General features: G+C 41.4%; 2 protein-coding genes across 2 annotated transcripts; one reads left to right on the plus strand and one right to left on the minus strand.

Annotated features, from left to right (window-relative positions):
- Positions 1-21: 21 nt before the first annotated feature.
- Positions 22-1,593, minus strand: LOC311054518 (uncharacterized protein; the record flags this gene model as incomplete). The annotated part of the gene is made up of 3 exons (XM_084070532.1): positions 1,461-1,593; positions 764-872; positions 22-549 (listed from the first exon to the last, which is right to left on the minus strand). The coding sequence occupies exons 1-3, from the start codon at positions 1,529-1,531 to the stop codon at positions 22-24; spliced, it is 708 nt and encodes a 235-aa protein (XP_083926658.1). The 5' UTR covers positions 1,532-1,593.
- A 1,082-nt stretch (positions 1,594-2,675) lies between these two features.
- On the plus strand, positions 2,676-19,685 carry ptpn9b (protein tyrosine phosphatase non-receptor type 9b). Its single transcript, XM_084047075.1, has 13 exons — positions 2,676-2,719; positions 6,149-6,292; positions 8,164-8,253; positions 9,064-9,188; positions 9,634-9,739; positions 10,946-11,056; positions 11,763-12,673; positions 12,796-12,892; positions 15,048-15,117; positions 15,272-15,350; positions 15,512-15,662; positions 16,418-16,625; positions 16,891-19,685. Exons 1-13 carry the CDS (start codon positions 2,687-2,689, stop codon positions 17,112-17,114), a joined length of 2,349 nt encoding a protein of 782 aa, XP_083903201.1. The 5' UTR covers positions 2,676-2,686; the 3' UTR covers positions 17,115-19,685.
- The last annotated feature ends 1,870 nt before the right edge of the window (positions 19,686-21,555 follow it).

Raw genomic sequence — 21,555 nt, forward strand, 5'->3', positions numbered from 1 at the left:
ACCTAAAAAATAAAAAATAAATTAACTGATGTGTAAGGTGGACGTTATGGCTTGCCCGTGGGAGGCTTTTGCTGGCCGACTGCGCTTTATTTCATCATGACATGGCTGGGAAACTGCAACTGACTGACAACTCTCTGGGCCCATCTGAACATCTTTTTCCTCCGATTCCTCACTGAAGAGGAGCCGCTGGGCGAGGTCTTTGCAGTCAGCTCTCCACCCAGGTCTCTCACTCACTCCTCTTTGGCCACACACTTTTGCCACTTCAGGTGGTTGTTGCGTTTCACTCTTTCTCTCAGGACCTGCACCTGGAACAGTGGGCTGCAGGGGTGCTTTGTCTCCAATCTTTGTCGCTCGATTGCTTCTCTTCCTGTCCAGAGGCTGAGGTATAGCAAATGTGGTTGTTGGTGCTGGTACTTCCTGCATGTGTGCTGTTGTTGGAGACTCTTTGTCAACCACAGCCTTGATAGGGTCCAATGCTTCCAGCACCTGGAGCATCTCCTCATCAAGAGCCAAAGAGGATTCACTCAGAGAAAACACACGCCCTGCACCCTAAACATAAACACAGAAACGTTAAAAAAAAAAAAAAAAAAAAAAACAGCTATCTGGGATCTGTGTGTGGCGGCATGCCTGTGTTGTGTGTGTGTGTGTGTGTGTGTGTGTGTGTGTGTGTGTGTGTGTGTGTGTGTGTGTGTGTGTGTGTGTGTGTGTGTGTGTGTGTGTGTGTGTGTGAAGAAGACAGTGAGAAAGACAAAAACAAACTCACCATGTTAGTGTTTACAGGTTCTGATATGTTTGTTGTGTCTATCAGAAACCTAGTCCTCTTAGATATACTTTGTCTGGCTGATTCCGATGGTCCATCGTCGGCTTGTATGCTTTACTCAAAAGGAAGAAAAGTACTGGATGAACTCTGTGAAGCTGGACAATCTGATGATAGCCAGTGGTGTAAAGTAACAAGTAAATTTACTCAAGTTTTGAGGTATTTTTTACTTTACTTGAGTATTTCCAATTTACCATACTTTTACTTCTACTCCACTACATCTCAGAGGCAAATAATGTACTTCTACTCCACTACAATTATTTGAAAACGTTATACTTTGTAGATTTAGAATAGTATTACAAGATATACATTAACCACATCTACAAGCTCACAATGACACATTGTGAGCTTGTAGATCTGCTATTTTCAAAATATTTTTTATACAACTTGTGAAATGGGACAGTCTGCATAAAGAGTACTTTCTACTTTTGGTACTTTACGTACATTTTGATACCAATACATTTGTACTTTTACTCAAGTCGATTTTGAATTCCGGACTTTTACTTGTGACAGAGTATTTCTACGTTGCAGTATTGATACTTTTACTTAAATAAAAAATGTGAATACTTTTTCCACCACTGCTTAAAAGAAAGATCAACACTGAGCTAACGTTTTTACGAGGATGAGTCTAAACTCAGCCTACCTCTTTTTCTTGATGATCGGGTGCAGTCCCATGTAGCATTTCTTTTTCGGTGGAGGACCCGATGAGGTCATGATGATCAAAATCTTTTCTATTGAACGTATTACTAGTATTTAGAGTATTTAGACTAGTAATACGTCCAGTAGAATGTCGTCATTATTACGAGCATTACGAGCGGAATCAAAAAGACCGCTGCGCTCACTGGTGTTTCACCAAAACAGTTCCGTAGTAGCAACACATACTAAACTGCGACGGTTCCCCTACAGCTTCAAACAGACTTCAAAGCTAGACGTCGCGACAGTCGTGTTTGAAAAGAAAAAACGTTATTTATTGTTTATGATTAGTCCAACTGTTATAGAACGTTTCACACATTATAATATAAACATTCTAAATGGACCCACATTTTATTTCGTGGAGCAGTGTTTGTGAATATCTAGCCCTGAAATATGACTGTCATATATTGACAGTAGTAGTCATGGATGAACTTCAACCTGGTGTTTGCACTTTCTTTAATCTTAGTCCTTACATCTACATAAACGTTCAAATTTCAAATGTAAAGTGCTTACCCTATGACCACGTATGTTATAATTCTATACGGGTCCTCAAAAGTACCCATATCTTTCGTATTGTTCAATAAAAAGTATTTGAATCTTGATTGGTGGCCATTTTCTCCGTATTTTTGCCACATACTTTCAACTGTATCCCTATTGGTTGGGAGGTGTATTGCACTCTGATACATTATAACTATGAGAAAATGGCCACCACCAATCGGATTAAAATGCTTTTTATTGAAGAATACGGAAAATACGGGTACTTCTAAGGGGCCGTACATAATTGTAATAATTGTGGTCATAGGGTGAGCACTTTATATATGAACATTTATGTAGATGTACGGGTTACAAATAGAGAAAGTGCAAACACCAGGACCAGGTTGAAGTTCATCCATGACGGTCGTGACAGACGACCGTCGCGTGTATCCATGGGGCTAGTGAATATCAGTCTCTAAGGAAATAAACTTGGACCCAGTTGTTCCCAGGCAACACAATTGTACAGTATATCTACAATAATAATAATAATAATAATAATAATATATTATTGTTATTATTATTACTATGGGTGGGGGTTGGGGGCGGTGATGTGGGCGGAGTTAGAGGCGGGGCCCTGGCGTAAGGGCGTGAGCCAGCGCCTTGTGGGCGCGGCCGTTGCTGCGACGTTGCGGAGGCTTCAAGATGGCGGAAGCCCTGACAACTCAGGAGGAGCTGGTAAGAAGGCTCGTTCTAACATACTTATTACCGTGCCTTGTTCTCGACATAATGTTTTTAATGTGTGCATTTCAAACGTCCGTTGCCTCTTTGTGTGATTAAAGTTGTATATATACACATATTTATATCAGTATTATGGTGTGGTGGTTGTTCAGGTGTGTGTGTGTGTGTGTGTGTGGGGCGGGGGGGGCAGGGGGTGTGGGGGGGTACAGCCTAGTAAACAGTTGTGGCCCTCCAGAACCCTGAACCCCATGTATGTATGACTGACTGACAGCAGTTAGCAAAGAGCAGTGGTGTAAAGTAACTAAGTACATCTACTCAAGTACTGTACGTACCTAAGTACAATTTTGAGGTATTTTTTTTACTTTAATGGAATATTTCCAATTTTCTGTACTTTTACTTCTACTCCAGTACACCGCAGAGGCAAATATTGTACTTTTTACTCCAATATAATTATTTGAAAACTTACTTACTAGTTGCTTTGTACATTTTTAGTATTATTACAAAACATACATTAACCACTTCAGACCTACATGCATTTCGGCCATTTGAAAATAGCAGATCTACAAGCTCACACATTGTGAGCTTGTAGATCTGCTATTCAAAAGCGTTTTATACATTTGAAAACTTGTGAAATGGGCCATTCTGCATAATGAGCACTTTCTGCTTTTGGTACTTTAAAGTACATTTTGATACCAATACGTTTGTACTTTTACTCAAGTAAATGTTTGAATCCCGGACTTTTACTTGTAATAACAGGATATTTATACATTGCAGCATTGATACTTTTACTTAAGTAAAAAAAATAGAGTACTTTTCCCACCACTGGTTAGCAAAGAGGTGGGCTTTTAGCATGATGGCGTTTGCTAATAGCGGCTACACTGCCATCCAGTAACGTTAGGCATTGTACCGGGTTGTACTGCTGGGTACATAATAACCAGCGTATGCAAAACAAATATTGTAATCTATTTAGAGAGTCGTGTTTAATGCACGTTGCATCCAGTTAACTGCCGTTACCCAAGGTTAGGTGACTGACTGTGGAAAGTAACGTAACGTTACACACACTGACGTTAGGCTAACTAGCTACCACATGTAACCTAGCTATCAGCTAACACTGGTTAGCCATTGTTGGCTTGAGTGAGTAGCTAACAGTGTTGCCATGTCCGCTGATTATAAGCGACTTTGGGCTTGTTTTTCTCGTCATTTGCTTGTAAATATAATAGTTGCGTTTTTCGGGCATGTTTCTAAAGTGTAGTTGCTTATTTGGCTCTTGTTTCCTAATGTCGTATAAACCAGACGTTCTCAAACATTTTCATGTCGAGGACCCTCAGATTAATATGTATTTGTCTACCGACCCCCCATCTAAAAATATGTTGTGCCAGGGAACCCCTTACAAAAGATTTGCGTTGTTAAAATGTTCCAAATCCCCTTCCCTTTGCCCCTAAGATTTTATTTGAAAATAGATCTACAACCTCACAACTACAACTGTGAGCTTGTAGATCGGCTATTTTCAAATAGACGATTTATATGTTTAAAGTGCTCATATGGTCACTTCTTTTGGGGCTTGTTTTCCTAGACCTGGTTGCTTGTTTCTCTCACAGAATCCGGCAACACTGGTAGCTCTGTCTGGCTGTGGAGTTGTTACTATACTGTTATTACATTGTGTTGTGAATATCGTTTCATGTATAAACGATCGACCAAGGAGCATTTTATAAAATATGGGACGTAGTTAGAATGTCAGTGTAAGATGGGATTCAGTTGGGTTTACTCTCATAACAATGCTAATGCTAGCGTTCAGAGTCAGTTAGCAGCAATATCCTGGCTATCAAATTTACGGCAGACAGTTCACAGAACTGGACCCCCAGTTCCTAGCATTGTTGTTGTCATGACTCTCCAGTAAAAGGGATGGGCCTGACATTGATAGCAAACACTGAAAGTCATGCACAGCTTTTGATGACACCTTCATTATTTCCTTGATGTAATGATGTAGTCATTCACCAGGAATAATCACAGCTAACTCAATTAGGCTAGTTGGCCGGATGAGATTTGGCCTGTACACTGTTTTCATGCTTGTCCCATCACAGGTTTACAGAAGTAAAAAAGTGTGTGAAATTCGTTTTCGTGCATAGTTCCCAATCCCATCATGTTGCTATATCCATAGAAAAAAAGAAAGGGAAGAGGGGGGGGGGGGGGGTCAATCAAAGAAAACAAACAAATTATCTACAGTAGTACCTGAGATGAGATATAAGGTGCGTGAGCATAGCAGCAGATGTATACTGTGCATGATATACTTATGAACATTAGTTAAGGTGCTAGAAAAACACACCCAAAAAAGTGGTGTTTTCCCTGTTAAGATTGTTTTCTCGATAGTTGCATTCGTCTTCTCACATTCGATTAGATTGCCTTTATTGTCCACAAGTGAAATATTGTTTTGCTTTGTTCTTTGCAATCACATCAATCAGCTCAGCACACAGCCATACAACAGCAAGCATAAAACAAGACAAGACCCTCTTCCAAGCAGTGGTTACCAAGTAACTGACTTCCAGAAAAGTTCTATTCATATCTCTCCCCACATAATTTAGTTTGAAGCTGAAATTGGAGACTGTATGCATGGTCATCAATGGCCAGCAACAAAGCTTGAACATTAACCTTGTACACATGTCATACATGGTGAATTGTTCACTGGGCCTACTTACAGTATGTGTTGAATACAGTGAGTTGTTCATAAACCTTATCCAACCCTATCCATTGACAATATCCTTGCCTGAAATGGTTGAACGTTAATACCCGTCTGTTGCATCGATTACCTCTGCCAGAAGTGAAACATAACATACATATTTGACGCAAGTAATGTACATCTTACATTACATGTGTCAAATATGTCGGGTCATAATTTCCATTGGGATACACTGACCACATTTATTTACACTCACTCTTTTCTATAGATAAATGAATGGGTACAGCATCAATTAAGTCAATGAGGCCTTTTGTTGAGTTAACACGCTGTAGTTTATATAATATACTGGTGAAAATTGTGCACCCTACATGCTCAAGAAAACAAGTTGCCCAAGTTAGATAATGTTTTGGATTATGGTCGCTATTGCTTACTGCTGCCTATTACTATGACTATGGCCTGTTAACAGCCTTATCTCACTGTATTCCAACCTTGGTTAGGAGAGGACTACCAAGCTGACATCTATGTAGTCTTCCAATTAACGCAATTATCCTCCCCATCTCCTGTCTCTCATTGCCCTGCTCTCTTATCTCACATTGATGCACCTCCTTTTGTCTTCTCTCTCATTCTGCCTTTCCCTCTCTCTGCAAATATAACTGTCTTCTTCTGACAACTTTTGTTTTGCTTTGCTCTTTTATTATTTTCACCCCTCATCTCTATTCTCCACCTTATGCTTCCTCATCTGTCCCTTACAGGCAGTGGAGGAGTTCCTGAGTAAGGTGCGTAGTAGAGAGCAGCCCCACAGTGCTGCTCTCGTCTCCCAACCCACAGCTGTCAAGTTCCTCATGGCCCGCAAGTTTGACGTCAAGAGGGCCATCGAACTTTTCGAGGCATACAAGGTATGGCACCGACACCTGTGATGGGTGACAGCACTCAAAGCCGAAGTGCACGCTTCTTTTCCATTATCGAGTGACTTGTACAGTGTGAAATATTTTGCTGTTTTTGCTTAATGGCACTCAGAGTTCAGTATTAGTTCCCAGTGTGATGGTAAGGATTTTTATTAAAATCTCTGGAATTGGGCGACCCGATAGTCAAGTGGTTAGAGCGCATACCACATGGGCTCTAATGCCTGATAGCAAGTCTTGGGTTCGATTCCTGGTCAGTCGGACCATTTGCTGCATGTCACTCACCTACTCTCTCTCCGTGCTTCCTGTCAATGTTGCTGTTATTTTCTATTAGAATTTTATTTTGACTTCACGCAATGCTCTTATTTTGTTGTCTGTCGACCAAAAAAGCAAGCGTTTAATCTAACTTTACGAATGTGCTAAGCTTTGCTCAGAAAATCACTTATTGTACGTCAGTACTGCTACTTGGAATCTGGCATAAAGAACCGATGTAAGCTGTAAAGCTTTATATACAGAATGCTTTATAAGCTTCTTCCTGCCTTTAAACATTTTCACATATCATCATTCATCAATTCATTTTCAATGAAAGGTGAGCAAGCATTGGTCCTGTGAAACTGTCGCGGTCGTATCTCATGCAAATGCGCATGCCAAAGTTAAATAGTCAAATTATTTACTCCGTGACAAGCAAGTAAAGAAGGGTTGAATAAGCTGAATGTGAAACAAGCTAGTAAACACTCAGAGTGTGAACGGATGTCTGTTATTGGCCGGCTTTAGCTGTGTGTGAGTTTAGCACACAGTGACACTAATATCTTGCATTTTCATTTGTAGATAACGTTATGATAACGATGGAGGGGGGATATCGGTTCATTATGAGACTGACAGGATATTTCATTAGTTCTAGTTCAGTTCAGTTCATGAGAAACACTGTAACTTCTAGAATTATATGTGCACCTGCAGCAAAAGGGCTGTAAGCAGGATGGTAAATTAACATTGGATACATGGTAGTACATGGTGTCACGTGCTAGTGATGTAAAACTTATCGCCACCTGTGGTAATTGTATTCTTTCTGTTTTTTGGGTTTTTTTTGTCAGTATTTGCTTTATTTGGATATGATAGTAAATATATGGAAACCTGTTGGGGAAGAACATTAAACACAGGTCTCCAGCCACAATCAAACCAGGAGTGTTGAGATTATATTGTCACAGTACTATCTGATCAGCTCCCATAAATAGCTACAAACACCCTGCGTAAAATAACCTTGAAAATGTGAATAATAGCTTTGATTGGCCAACTGTTAGACAGAGAAATCTCTGCATGTCAGCTAGAGGTGTGGTAATTAATCAATTCTAAGATGCATCGTAATGTGGACTTGGTCCAATTACGTCATAAAGTATACCCAGTATTTTCAAAGCAGACAATCTGCGGCACATTTCTCAGTCAAATCATCTGTGACTTTAACAAAGCAGCAAGCAAAAAAGAAGTGTTAAAGTGAGAAGAAGTAAGTTTGGAGATCCGCCGAGTGCTCGAATGGATCATTAACAAGTCAAATAACAAAACCATATCTATGCACTTTCACTGCTGGTAAATAACAAAAAAAATAGTAGTTGGAGTGTTTTTGGGGGATTTATTACCAACACTTGCATGGACTTATATTTGTTTCAGTGTAGAGGATGACATGAATTCAAAGGATGAAACATTAATTTTGTAGTATTGACTGACATTGTGTCTCTGCTACATCTGTGTTAAACTGTCTACTCTTTTAGGTTTTGAGCACTGTAAGGTGAATGCCTACAGAGTGACACAGCCAGGCAGGTTTAACTGCAGGCTAAATCATTCTTTCCTGTTGCTGTCATTTCTCAAATCAGAACACACGAATCAAAGAGGGCATCTTCAACATTAACCCTGATGAGGAGCCTCTGCGATCGGAGCTATTGAGTGGCAAATTCACAGTCCTGGTGAGTGTTGCAGTTAATCATAGGATTGAAAATTAATATTGTGAATGTGTACCGTGCTTGCTTTGTAATTCATCTGTTTGTTTTTGTTTTAAACTTTCGGTGAGACTAGCCACCTTTCCTTTATAGACTAGACACAAGTCTAGTTTGAGGGCACTAAGCGTTAGTGATTAATAGCAGCACAATTGATGTGTTCACAAGTTTCAGACACAGCATTGGAATCAGTACAGCTGGCGTTGAACGACTAAAAAGTCGGCCCTAATGAAAAGGGGACAGCTCATCGCAAGAACATGGCTTTTATTACATTTTCACCAACTTGGTCTGTGTGTCCTATTCAGTCTGTGTGGTTCCTCCAAATAAAGAGGGAGAGGGATGTGATTTTTTTTGCATGTCATGGTTGCTAATGTTTTAGTCAAATTTGAAACATTGTCAGCTTCATATTGCAATTATCACACCCACATCCACAGTGATGATTGAGGCTGACAGTTAGTGGGGATTTAGGCTGACGATTCTTTCAAATCTCTCTGCTGACAGGATATTTTATTAGTGCCTGACTGTGTGAAACTCAGGAAAAAAGAGCTTAGTAGTTTTCTGAATGTGCCTTATGTGTTTACCATCCTCAAACTAGATACCTTAATTTGTAAGTGCATCAGAAAAAAGTGGTGTGTTTCCTTGTATTTTGTTCTGTGTTGAGATTATTATGTATGCTCATGGTCTTGACGTTTTGATGCATATTCCAGAATCACATTTAGTAAATTGCACATTGGAGGAATTTGCCTTGGCACAGTAATGTAATATTGTGCGTCTTTCCAGCCTGGCCGTGATGCAAAAGGTGCAGCTTTAGCTCTCTTCACTGCTCATCTCCATCGGCCAGACATCACTACCCATAAGGCGGTGCTACAAGCCATCATCTACCAGCTGGACAAAGCCATAGAGTGGTAATGCATCCTTCACATGCACCGTTTTCTTCTTTCTCTTGTATTTTACAATACCCCGGTCTCTCTTAGAAACATTTTCATGGAACATTTTGTCCTGTTTGTTTGCTATATGAGAATTTTAATTATTTACTTTTGACTGTATGCCCGCTTGCTTGGTATTCTGAATTAGGGCGTGAATGTAACCTTCTACTTTGAAATCAGATGTTACTGTTGAAGCAGTTTCTCAAAAATCTAGTTGGACAGCTAAAATGTCCTCTTTCCTGCAGTGCTCATATCCCAAATGTGTTTCCATTAACGTCTGTCTGATTTTCATAGAGATTGTCACAAATGTTGTTTTAGTGCCAGGGCGAACAAAGTTTAAGAACCCTGGGTAAGAATGATTGCTTCATCTTTTTCTACCACCCTTCCTCCTTTTGGATAACTCTGTCTCTTTTATCTCCAACAGTGTGCAAACTCAAAAAGACGGCCTCATATTTATCTACGACATGACCAACTCCAGCTATGGAAACTTCGACTATGAGCTCTGTGTTAAGATCCTCAACCTGCTCAAGGTGCATTTAACAAGACCCCTCTCCTGTTCTACTCTTATAGCTTTGTTTATTGAAATTAAACATTTATTTTCACAAATACACTGCTATCAGGTACTGTAGGATGCTATTCCTTTTCCCCATTTATTTAATTTGAAAGTCTAGAGTGCTATTATAAACGGTCTGCTGAATTAATATTATGGACATGCCAAAATCCATAGCGCAGCACTCAACCCCTCTCGCCACACAACTTAGACTGATACCAAGGGAACCACATATTTGATCTTGTGTGTGTCTAGATTGAGTCCGCTGTTAATGTGGAAACATCACCACTACTAGAACTGGTGACCATAGTATCTCAGTTTTACCAACAGCTTTCGAATCCACTGAAAACCCTTTGATCAAGCTTTATGTTTAAGAACTAGATTGAATCAGCCGAAAAAGGCCTTTTATCTGGCTGCATTGACAAAGGACTTTAATGATTGAATCAGACCATTGTGCCCTACCAAAGAGAGGGTATTGTTGGGTCATGTCACAGCTCGAACTCCTCCCCTTTTTGTGTTGTGTATACATATTTTGTGCCAAGATGGTTCGGGAGACTCAATCATCTTGCATGCTGGAAGCATGGTGTTTCTCTAGGGAATCAAAGAGGGGTATAGGGATTAATGTGATATACTGTATAAACAACTGTGATGAGGCCTATGAAGTAGCCTGTTTTTAGACGGACCGATTTCTGTGTTGCACCCCGGTCCCCCTATTTAAATGTCCCCAAATGTTTGCATTATCATACACGCTGAAGAAGGCTTGACGCCGAAACGCGTCCGTGTGTGCTATGTTGTCCGTGCTGCATATGAATTAAAAGTACCAGAAGGACTTCGGAGTTCTGGCTATTGCTTTATTTTACTGTTTCTCTAGGGATCCCTATTAAATTGAATCATCACGTCTTGTTCTCACTTTTTATTTTAAGATGTAAGTACGTTTTTAGTATACAGCATATACTTAGTTGAGTGGATTCCCAAGTGCTCTATCTAGGCTCCCTTCTGTTTTCGCTCTATACTAAAATATCGTTGCCAAAAATAGCCAATCATGAGCTTGTAGATCTGCTATTTTTGACGAATGTTCACACCAGAATAGGAATGATGGGGTTCAAGCAGGTGGACATGCACACGACACATTAAATATGGGTGTCATTCTCCTGGGTCAGTGACTCGTATCTCTGTTTTTCATCAGGGAGCATTCCCAGCTCGTCTAAAATGTGTCTTCATCGTGTCATCACCTCTCTGGTTCCGAGCACCTTTTGCTGTTCTTCGCCTCTTTGTCCGTGAGAAGCTGAGAGAAAGGGTACGTACGTCTCTGAAGTCATGTATGCACACGTTTTGCAAAGTGAAAGTGGTTAAGTGTGTTTTATAAATATAAAATTTAAAGTATTAGCAAGAGCTTGTGACTAAATTAATAATTACAAAAATAGTGATAAAACTACATTGAATCCATTGGAACACAGGTTCTCTTTTCCATTTCCTGAAAAGTAACGGTTTAGGACATACAAGGTTTCCACCTGACAGACGATATCTGAGTACTTGCTGTACATTACATGTTCTGTTATTCAGTGCAGCCACAAGATGGCCATGTCAGCCTTTAAATGCTATTTTGCACCGCTACACTGGCCTGTCACTCACTTTATGTACTGTATATCTGACTGTACATGCTTTACCATACATTTATGTACATTTGTTTTGCATTATTTTATATGGTGCACAAGAGACTGCAGACTACTGTCCCTTGATGTATATTTGATATTTGCTAAATAGACTATTATATGTGATCAAGCCAATGGCACAGTACCAGTTCTTGTGCCTTTTACATTTACCGTCAGAATGTTTAACTGTTTTTCATTGTTATTCTTTATTTAATGTATACTGGATTTCATAGGAAGCTTGCAGAAAATGATTTCACCCACTCCTTTATACCTGGTGTAAACTTGAAGTTATCAGTTATGAAATATCTGGATATTATTTCTTGTTTATTTTTTTTCTTATTTCTTCCTCAGGTGTGTACTGTGAAAGCCCACGAGTTGGCCAATCACATCCCGGTCTCCTCTCTCCCCGAGCACCTAGGTGGGACGTCCCAGTACAGCCACGTGGCCTGGATCCAGTCCTGTGTTAATACGCACCCTGCCTCAGGTGACATGCAAGTACACGACACGCACGACTGCGTGGGCAGCCTGCTGCGCTCCTACAGCCTGGAGTGCAGCAACACTAGCGCGGGCGCTACACTGTCCCACACGCATATCAATACAACGTTGACATCGGAGCTAGCCGTGGCTAATTCCAACTGCTATAATGATAGCAATGCTAACCCACACAACCACTGTGGTGGAGTGGAGGGTAGGACTCGAGCCCAAGGCCAGAACCAGCACAGCCCGCATTCGGCTCCCAACAGGCCGCAGGGGAACCACCAACACTGGAACGGCTCGGCAGTGAGCGGAGCCAACGTGGCTGTTGGCGGCACCGGTCCCAACGCTAATGTGAACGGCCGCGGCCACCAGCCCCCTCCCCAGTCGGACACCCCCCCTGACACCCCGCAGCACCAGAAAGTCGATGGGGACGTACCCGATGACGAGGCGGCGGACACTGCCACCTGCAGCCCACAGAATGAGAGCCTGGTGGAGGACGAGGAAGACGAAGAGCTTGAAGAGGAAGAAGGGATCCCCCCTCTGCCCCAGAAAGCTCTGCCGCGGCCCCCCCATCAGCCGTCGTCCCAGTCCCCACCCTTGTCATCGTCGTGGGGTCCCGAGGACGAGGACACCTGCATGGAGGCGTCTGTTCATATGCCCGAGCCAGGAGGGATGACCGTGCAGGAGTTGGTGGAGCATGTGAAGAGACAGAAGAAGAAGGGCATCTACCAGGAGTATGAGGAGATCCGCAAGGAGCCACCAGCGGGAACCTTTGACTACTCCAAGTAAGAGATGATACTTAGCCTGATGCTCTCTTTGTCTTGTAAGGCAGAAAAACATGAGTTGCCCAAACTTGAAATCTGTTATCTGAAAGTGTGTCTACGTGTGTTTTAATACTCTTTTACAGGAAGCTGTCCAATCAGATTAAGAACCGGTACAGCGATGTCCTTTGTCTAGACCAGTCGCGAGTGCGACTCTGCCAGCTCTGTGATGATGACGACGAGGTAATAATTCAGATCTGACTCGTGCAAAAATTCAAGCTCTTGTTAATACTTTTCATTGATTAAATATTCACAAAACCCACAGATAAATGTAACTACGATAAATCTCACTGTGAGGTTGTAGATCAGCTGTTTTCTCTACTTTTGCGTGACACTCTTGTACGATAAAGTAGGGTATGTTGAAATATGGAGATACAAGGTTTCTGCCCAACAGCGATGAAATGTTCTTAATGTTTCTCTATGCATGTCACTGGGAAATTCGAATTATTGATCAAAATTCCCTAAAACTATTACCTATTCAGACTTAAAATGGTTGAAGACAGATTTTTGCTCATTTTAACCATAGCTTGTCACTCTTCTTAAAATTCTGATCCATTTTAAAAACCAGTAATCAATGTGTATAAAGGTATTTTAGTTGAAAGTTTTTTGTTAAAAAGTTAAAGGTAGGGTAAGTGATATCTTTGGGTTAAAACAAAAAGTGCTTTGTTAAAAGGTTAAAGGAGTATTTTCTGATAGTAATCATTGCTATAGAGTGTTTGTTTCAGTAACGGGTATCTTCCTTGTCTCTCCAGCTCTTCAATAAACAGAACACACATTTTCAAGTGGGTTGCAAAATTTCAGCCATCAGTACCCATTTATCAGCTTTTTTCTTTTTTCAAACGCGGCGTCTAACGCGTCAATGGCACTGTGGACCAAGTACCAAATGACTTCAAAACGCGTCCATGGCAGTAAAAGAGTTAATAAAGAGTTGGGGAGACATGGAGACTCCTGTACTGAACAAACACACTATAGCAATGAGTACTATCAGAATATAAAGCTATTTAACACTTATTTTAACGAAAGAAAATCACTTACCCTACCTTTAAAGCTCTATATTCTATTAGTAATCACTGCTGTAGAGAACTTGTTCAGTAACAGGGGTCTCCCATCTCTCCAGTAAAGCTCTTCTCGGGTCCTCCGATTCTGAAAAATACACGACAGGCCCCTACAGGTCCGGATCCATCTTTTACCATTATCACTCGGACCTGGGTGGGTTCCGGTCCAGTTCTATTATCTCGGACCTCGGTTCTGTTTATCATTATGTCTAATACCCGAGAAGACCCGTGCTCCACACTGATCGTTAGAGAAAAGCATGAAGTGCTACGATGATCACAGTGACCTGGTATCAGAATACTCCAGTGCAATATGCGGGGGGAAAAAGTTGAGCTGCGCGTCCCCAAACCAGTCGGGTCCATTAGGGTTCGGGTTCGTCGATCCATTTTTTGGGGACCTGTGAACAGCTCTACTCTCCAGCTTTTTAGTAAACACAAAATACGTTTTCAGGTTGGTTACACATTTCATCCAATCAAGAGAGAGAACTCTACAAAGATGATTTATGATCATGTTTTCCAGTTCCAATTTTGTATGCTAATTTGTTTACACTTTTCCAATTTCACTTGTTTATCCTGTTTCCTGTATGAGTTCTCTCTCCTGATTGGATAAAATTGGTCTCCTACTAAAGAGCTGGAGACATGGGGAGACTCCTGTTACTGAACAAACACTCTATAGCAATTATTGCTATCAGAATATAGGGCTATTTAACTCTTATCTTAACAAAATAATCACTTGCACCATCTTTAAAGGGCAGCTTTGGTGATATTTTACATGAGTCCTATCATTCTATCGTGTTGAGACTGAAGATCTGCTAACACTTGCTTGTGGTGCTATGTAAAACAGCAAGTTTCGACGAGTCACGTAGGCTGACAGGGATTTTCCAGCGACGTGAGAGTGCAGCACACAGAACAAATTGGATAGTGATATGTCAGTTTATGTCCATCTCACAAAAGAACGATAGGATTCAAGTAACAGATCGGTAAAGTTCCCCTTTAAAACAAACTACAGTTAACCATATCAGCCCTAGTGTCCATATTTTGGGCATGTAGGAAAAAATGTAAAAACAAAATTGTGACAATCTACAAACTCGCAACACAGCGCACATGACGCATTGTGAGCTTGTAGGTGGCTATTTTCACTTTTCTTTAAATATGACCATAAGAAAGTGCTTAAGTGGTCACTTTTTTATATTGTTGTGTGCACAACTCAGTACTCCTATAGAGGGCAGTAGAACATCACATCAAACGGTCAGCAATTAACTTCCTTTGTGCTGTGTTCTCTTCAGACACCAGACTACATCAATGCCAGTTTCATGGACGGGTACAAGAGAAGCAACGCCTACATTGCTACTCAAGGTAAGCTGCTGTTAACAGGCTTACTGGCTGTTTTCCCTGCAATCGGTCTTCTAAAATGTCTGTTACTTCTAGGTTGTCAGTCTCTGATCCATGTTGTGGGAACTATGTTGGTGACTCTGTTACCCTGGTCAGACGGTGTCTTTGTATTCCTCAGGTCCTTTGCCAAAGACCTTTGGTGACTTCTGGCGCATGGTGTGGGAGCAGATGGTACTGATTATAGTCATGACCACCAGGTGAACCTTCGCCGTCATCTGATTTCTGGGAAAATTATCTTGTGCGATGGGAGATGCCAAGAGTCACATGTGCACACAAGTTGTGAGGGTTGAATGATGTCAGATGCATGGTGCCTGACGGAGCAGGTGAAGAGTTGAGCTAACTCTTGTGTGCTTCCCAGGGTGGTAGAGCGCGGCCGTGTAAAGTGTGGTCAGTACTGGCCCCTGGAGGAGGGCAGGACGGAGCAGCATGGATACTTCCTTATCAGGAGCACCCACATCAAGGTGTTCCAGGACTTCAAGCTCTCCCATCTTGAACTTTACAACGCACAGGTGAGACGTGCCCTGGGGCTAGGGGTGCAACAGTTGCAAAAAGGACCACAGTGGAAAAATGAGTTCTCAAACTTTAGTTTTATCCTTTCGACAGATATGTACAAATGATATGGTCATGTCTATGCACTTGTCAATAAAGACATCAATCAATCAGAAATATTTTTATGCACCACTGTTGAACGACTACGTTAAAATAGTGGTTAATCAGACTAATCAATTGAATTTAGACGATTATGAAACATTCGTTCGATGTTTTTGCATCGATTGAGTATCACAAAAACGTGCTTCTCGATTATTTGATTAATTGAAAAAGTAATTGATAGAATATTCGTTAATCGGTAGTTGCAGCCCTATCTAGGACTACAAAAGTCCATGAAATCCTTGAAAGTGTGTTCCTCTTGGGTACGTCCCCTCTCCCATTACTGATGATAATTCACATAATGATATAAAGTTCTATTAGTGGAAACGTGCCAACATGAAAGGCAAAGAATATTGTTGAAACATTGTCTTTTCTGTCAAGACACAATTGCAAAAACACATTGAACCCTATATACTTTGTTGGCCGGGGTTCCCCAGGGGTCTGTTCTCTCACATTGTGAGCGTGTTTATTTTCGCAGAATGTTCACCTATTATGACATGCCCAGAATAGGGATGCTGGGGTTCATGTGATTGATTAGCCTTAACTGTGATGTGTTGGTCATGTTCAGAGAAACAACTCCACTCGTGTTCATGTGTTTCTTATCTCTCTCTCTCAGACTGGCGAGAGGCGTGAGGTGTCCCACTACCTCTATGTTGGCTGGCCAGACTTTGGCGTTCCCAAGTGTGCGTCTGCCATGTTAGATTTCCGTGAGCATGTGCTCCAGAGGCAGGAGGCAGCAGTCAGGAGCCTGGGCCCCAGTTGGACGGGGTCTCCAGGGGGGCCCCCTGTGGTGGTGCATTGCAGTGCAGGCATTGGCCGCACAGGTAAACATGAACAGTATTGTACCACTATATCATCCACAAAATCACATGTAGTGCATGAAGTATCTGATATCATCTTGATTACATTGCATGGAAACCTTTGAATTTTAATGTTTATGAGGTGGACTGAATTTATTTGGTTTATTTTGGAGTGAAATTAATTGAAGAAAAAGCAGTTGGTTGGTGTGTGCGAATGATTGTAAGTGTGACCTCACTCTTCTTCTTCCATTTGTCCTCTCCCTCCATCCCTCACTGCCCTCCTCTGTAGGTACTTTCTGTACACTGGACATCTGCCTGTCACGGCTAGAGGACATTGGCACGGTGGATGTGCGTCAGACAGTGCGGCGGATGCGTACACAGAGGGCCTTTAGCATCCAGACCTGGGATCAGTACTACTTCTGCTACACGGCAGTTATCGAGTACGCCCAGCGCCATGGCAAACTGAGCCCCGTGCAGTGGTCGGACTCGGACCTAGAGACCGACAGCGAGTGAGCAAGGGGCTGGGGGAACGGTGAGATGGCTGAAATGACCTACCATAGTGGGCAAAGGTGCATGGTGAGGAGAGAGAGAGGGAGAGAGATGACTCTCCCAGGGTAAGAAGGAAGAGATGGAGGAGGTAGACTTTGCTTTGGCCTTTGATGCAGTGAGGCAGGTTCTCAGAAGGCTCTTCGTCTGGTTGAACTGACAGGTGCGTGGACAGAGGGAGGGGTGATGAGCAGAAGGAGAAAAAAAACTAAACTACAGGGAGCGGAGATCAGATAATGCATTGCGTCATTGATTGAGCAAACTTGTCCTGCCAATTTCCAACTTAAGCCCTTTTAAAAAAAAATAAAGTTGTAAACTCTCGTCAGGGGACTGCCCTGACCCTGTCATGTTGACAAGAGCGTTGTACGAGTTGTAGCATTTTTATATTGACTTGCACATGAATGACAAACTTGAACTTTAACCCTTCAATACCCCCACCCACCCACCCTCAATGTTTTATCCTGTTTTTGTATGTCTTCTGGCTTTTCTTTACCCCTGAACAAAATGCTCTGTGATTGGTCAAGTTCACAAATATGTGAGGGGTGTGAAAAGGTGAAACTTGAAAATGTATTCTTCTCCCCACCCCCACCCCCGCCCCCTTCTCTTTTTTCCCCCCTCTTTGGTCGTGTGTGAGCAAATGGTCACGACTGATATGTAGTTAACGTGAGCCATTTAGTCCATTTCTGGTTTTCCTTTACTTTCTGTGTACTTGTGCATTTTTTTCTATGGTGAGTTTTATATGCGTGTTACATATTTGTGCATATGTAGACTAACCTTTCAAAGCCAAAGTCCTCACCCTGAATGCTTGGATGTACTCCTTACTAAAATATTATAGACTGAAGCCCGTGTATATTCTTGTAACATACCTTTACATATTATTGTGTATAATAACAACCTCTGAAAGAAGAACAAGAAATAATGCCTTGTTTAATATAATTGACTTAACCTTGGGAAGAAATATATGTATTGGGTCAGGCTAAGGAAAAGAAGAAAAAAAACATTGTCGTAGTAAAACTGTGTTTGGTCAGGTCTAACATCATCTTAACTGTTAGTGTTCTGATTGGATGATCTTGTGTAAATTGGCCTTAACTTCCTGATTCACTGCCTCATCATCCTCAGTCAGACCTAAACCTTACCTGAAACCTTTCTTTTTGCAGTGTTTACCTTTTCTTCTCCCCTATTTTTTTATTATTATTTTTTACTTTTTTGACACCACAACTGTTGTATGGTTTGATTCTTCGGAGGCAATACCCCGCCTCAGATATTTGTGCCTTCAAAGTTTTCTTGGTGTAATATCATGCAGTTAAGATACAATATAACAATTTTAACCAAACTAGCCTACTCACATAATACACATCCACTGCGTGTCACAAAGGCCACCTGTAAAATGCCCGTAGACCTATAGTGAACTACGTTGGGGTGACATCAGAGCAGTGAACTATCTGGGTACTTAAGGAGTTTGAGACATTGCTATCCTTGTATCATTTGACCTCAGGGGGTAATTCTACTAGTGTTTTTGCCTAATGTCAAAGATCCGTTTTTTGGGTTTTCTTCTGGTGATTTATCATTTAAAAAAAAAAACTATCAACTTTATTTTGTATTTTATACAGTATACTGTATTGTATCCTATTATATTTATGTCTTTGTAAAACTTAAACAGTATTGAAATCAATGAATGTTGGTACGATGCTTAAAAGGAAAAAAAAACAACCTTTCATTTGATAAGCTAAACAAATCAGATGGGGAGTGAAAAATATATTTTTTTGTTGTTTACGATGAAATTGGTGGAAAATGTTATTTGCCATTGTATTTTCAGAACTGACTTGTATAAAAAAAAGATTGTTCAATTCCAGGACAATGGTAAAGGTAATGATGTTTTTAAGGAGCTTATTGCAAAATCCTTCTGTAACAAACTCGTCTTGCTGTATGGAAACCCAATGCCAAGGACAAAGGTTGGTAAAGGAAAAAAATATTGTACTTGGTGGCTGTCATGTCTGTTCACATCCCCCACCCCTGCAAGCTTGGTGTCAAAGAGTAAAAAGAAAAATAACACATGGGGTTGGAGAGTGAATGATTACAAGTTTTATGCAGAGAGTCTTGAATGTTTCCCGGGTTTTCAGGGTGGTCGAGTGATTGAAAGATATGGATGATGACTGTGGAACCTGCAACCCTCGATGCCAAAGGCCCAGGCTCATCCGACCATTAGTTCCTTGTACACACATCCTCTACAGCCTACTAGCATGGACCTACCAACGCAGCCTTGCAACCATAGTCACTCACAGAGAGACTTTTGAGCACCAGGACAATATTGTAAAAGATTGTGTATAGCTACAGGAAGTGAGAGCGAGTGTGTATGTTAAAAGTCTCTTGGTCCCCATGCTAGAAAGTTGTTTTCATGAACAGCCAAGAATGCTCTGTGCGTTTGTTGTTGGTGTTCTTTTAATGTTTCTTTTTGTGCTTTTAAGTTCTCGTGATTGAATAATGGCCTTTTACATGCTGTCAGCCTGGCTGTCCCATTAAAGCAATGGTATTACTGAATGAAGTGAACTACTGGGGTCTCTTCTCTGATGGATGCAGATGTTTACTGATTGAAATGCTTTTTATCTTTAACTGAAATCAAGAAATATCCGGCCTGGCACAAATATCCACCTGGCACGTCATGCGAAATTGCAGATGTGGATTGGCTGTTTTAGTTATTCGTTGTACAATGAAGTACACAGAGTTTGGTTTACAAGGTACTTAAACATAACAGCATCACTTCATAGTCAATCCTTTATTGTATCTGTAGTGATGTACATTTTGACAGTAGTCTAAAAGCTCCATACAATCTACAGAGAATTTTATTTTGCAATTATTGAGAATTGGGATGGTCATTTATGAGGTAACAAATGAAGCTCCACAGTAACCCCACCTACTGAGATGTCCTTATGTTACTCATTAACCACTTTCAACCTGGCGTCCCTATTTTGGGCATGTCAATGGCAAATTGGTGAATCTACTGTACAGGCTCACCGCTCAGTTAATAATATTGAGAATTAGGATGAGGGTTATGAACTCACTGATGTTCAAGTTGATTGTGCATGCACTCAATATATAACTTTTATAAAGTATAAATAGTGTGCGTAAGATTTAAGACATTCTCCTGTGGTGAAATATTGTTTGAAACTTTGACTTTTATACACGCAATCTGTATTACAACCAGGAACAAATGGCAAGCAAAACGGCTGTGTAAGCTGTTTATTCAGAATAAATATACTGGTTTGCTATTCATGTTCTTGCACTCCACCAAATGTGAGCAGTCCAGACGTAGAAATTAATGTTCCTAAATCACTTATCCAAATGTGGGTGTTTTGGCATGAGACTAAGAACATTGTCTCCCAGTCCATTCTTTATCCAGTATGCTTTCAGATTAAATTAATTGTCAGCCAAACGGCATCAATCTTTTAAGGCTGTGGTATTTACAAAACAGAGAAGGGGGGATGAGCTGGCTGACTTGTTGAGCTTCATGTAGGACTCAAGATCTGAATCAGCGACTAAAGATCAGCGGTTCTATGTTTGGAAAACACAGACCCTGAGGTATTCTGTCTGTTCACCCAGATCATGGTGATATTTACACACTTGACCGAGACCATCGGTCGCAAACCTCTGTCTGCTGGTGTACCAAGACTGGGTCCCAGGGGCAACCCTGAAATTTGGGTCCCATTGTAAAAATGTCTTAACAAACTGACGCCTGTGTTTGTGCACCATCATGTGCACCTGCTTGCGGCAGCATCACCTGCGGATGTGGTTTCTTCGAAATGCACTGTTGGAGTTTGCGTTTGATGATCGGGAGCAGGAGGCGCAGCAGGCTGTTCTGTAGTAAGGGTACACACACAGCCTGGCCTGGACCACCACAGCACAGTTATGGTACTGATCCCTGCAGGACTGGTCTGGAGGGAGGGAGGAGAGAACGAAACGGGAGTGAGTTAGGCCAGTGGTTCTCAAACTTGAACTCAAATTTTATTTCAGCGCCCCCTGTGACTCAGAGAGTGTACAAATGGAACCAAATTTTGGGTCCATTTGGTTCCATTTGTACACTCTCAGAATTATAGACCCGTAAGAGTCCATTTGGAACCCCCTCAAGGAACCCAGAAGGTCACTGTATGCCACTTTGAGAACCACTGATAGGCACATTGAGATAGTTGGAGGGAGGAGAGAAGGTTCACATACAAGCCATACTGGCAAGATGAAACACTCCAAAATACACACGACTCAACGATTGTTGCTTGCCAAAAATAATTTGAATATCTGTTCTTTTTGGCTATAGCGACACCATCGTGTTAGGCTGTCTGCCTGTTTGTGTGGTCTTACCTATCTCCTCTAGACAGGGCTGGGTGTTGCATTCCTCTTGACTCTCTGGGGTCAAACT

The sequence above is a fragment of the Gymnoscopelus microlampas genome (assembly GCF_963454915.1).
Source record: "Gymnoscopelus microlampas genome assembly, chromosome: 2".
In the NCBI taxonomy this organism is placed as follows: Eukaryota; Metazoa; Chordata; class Actinopteri; order Myctophiformes; family Myctophidae; genus Gymnoscopelus; species Gymnoscopelus microlampas.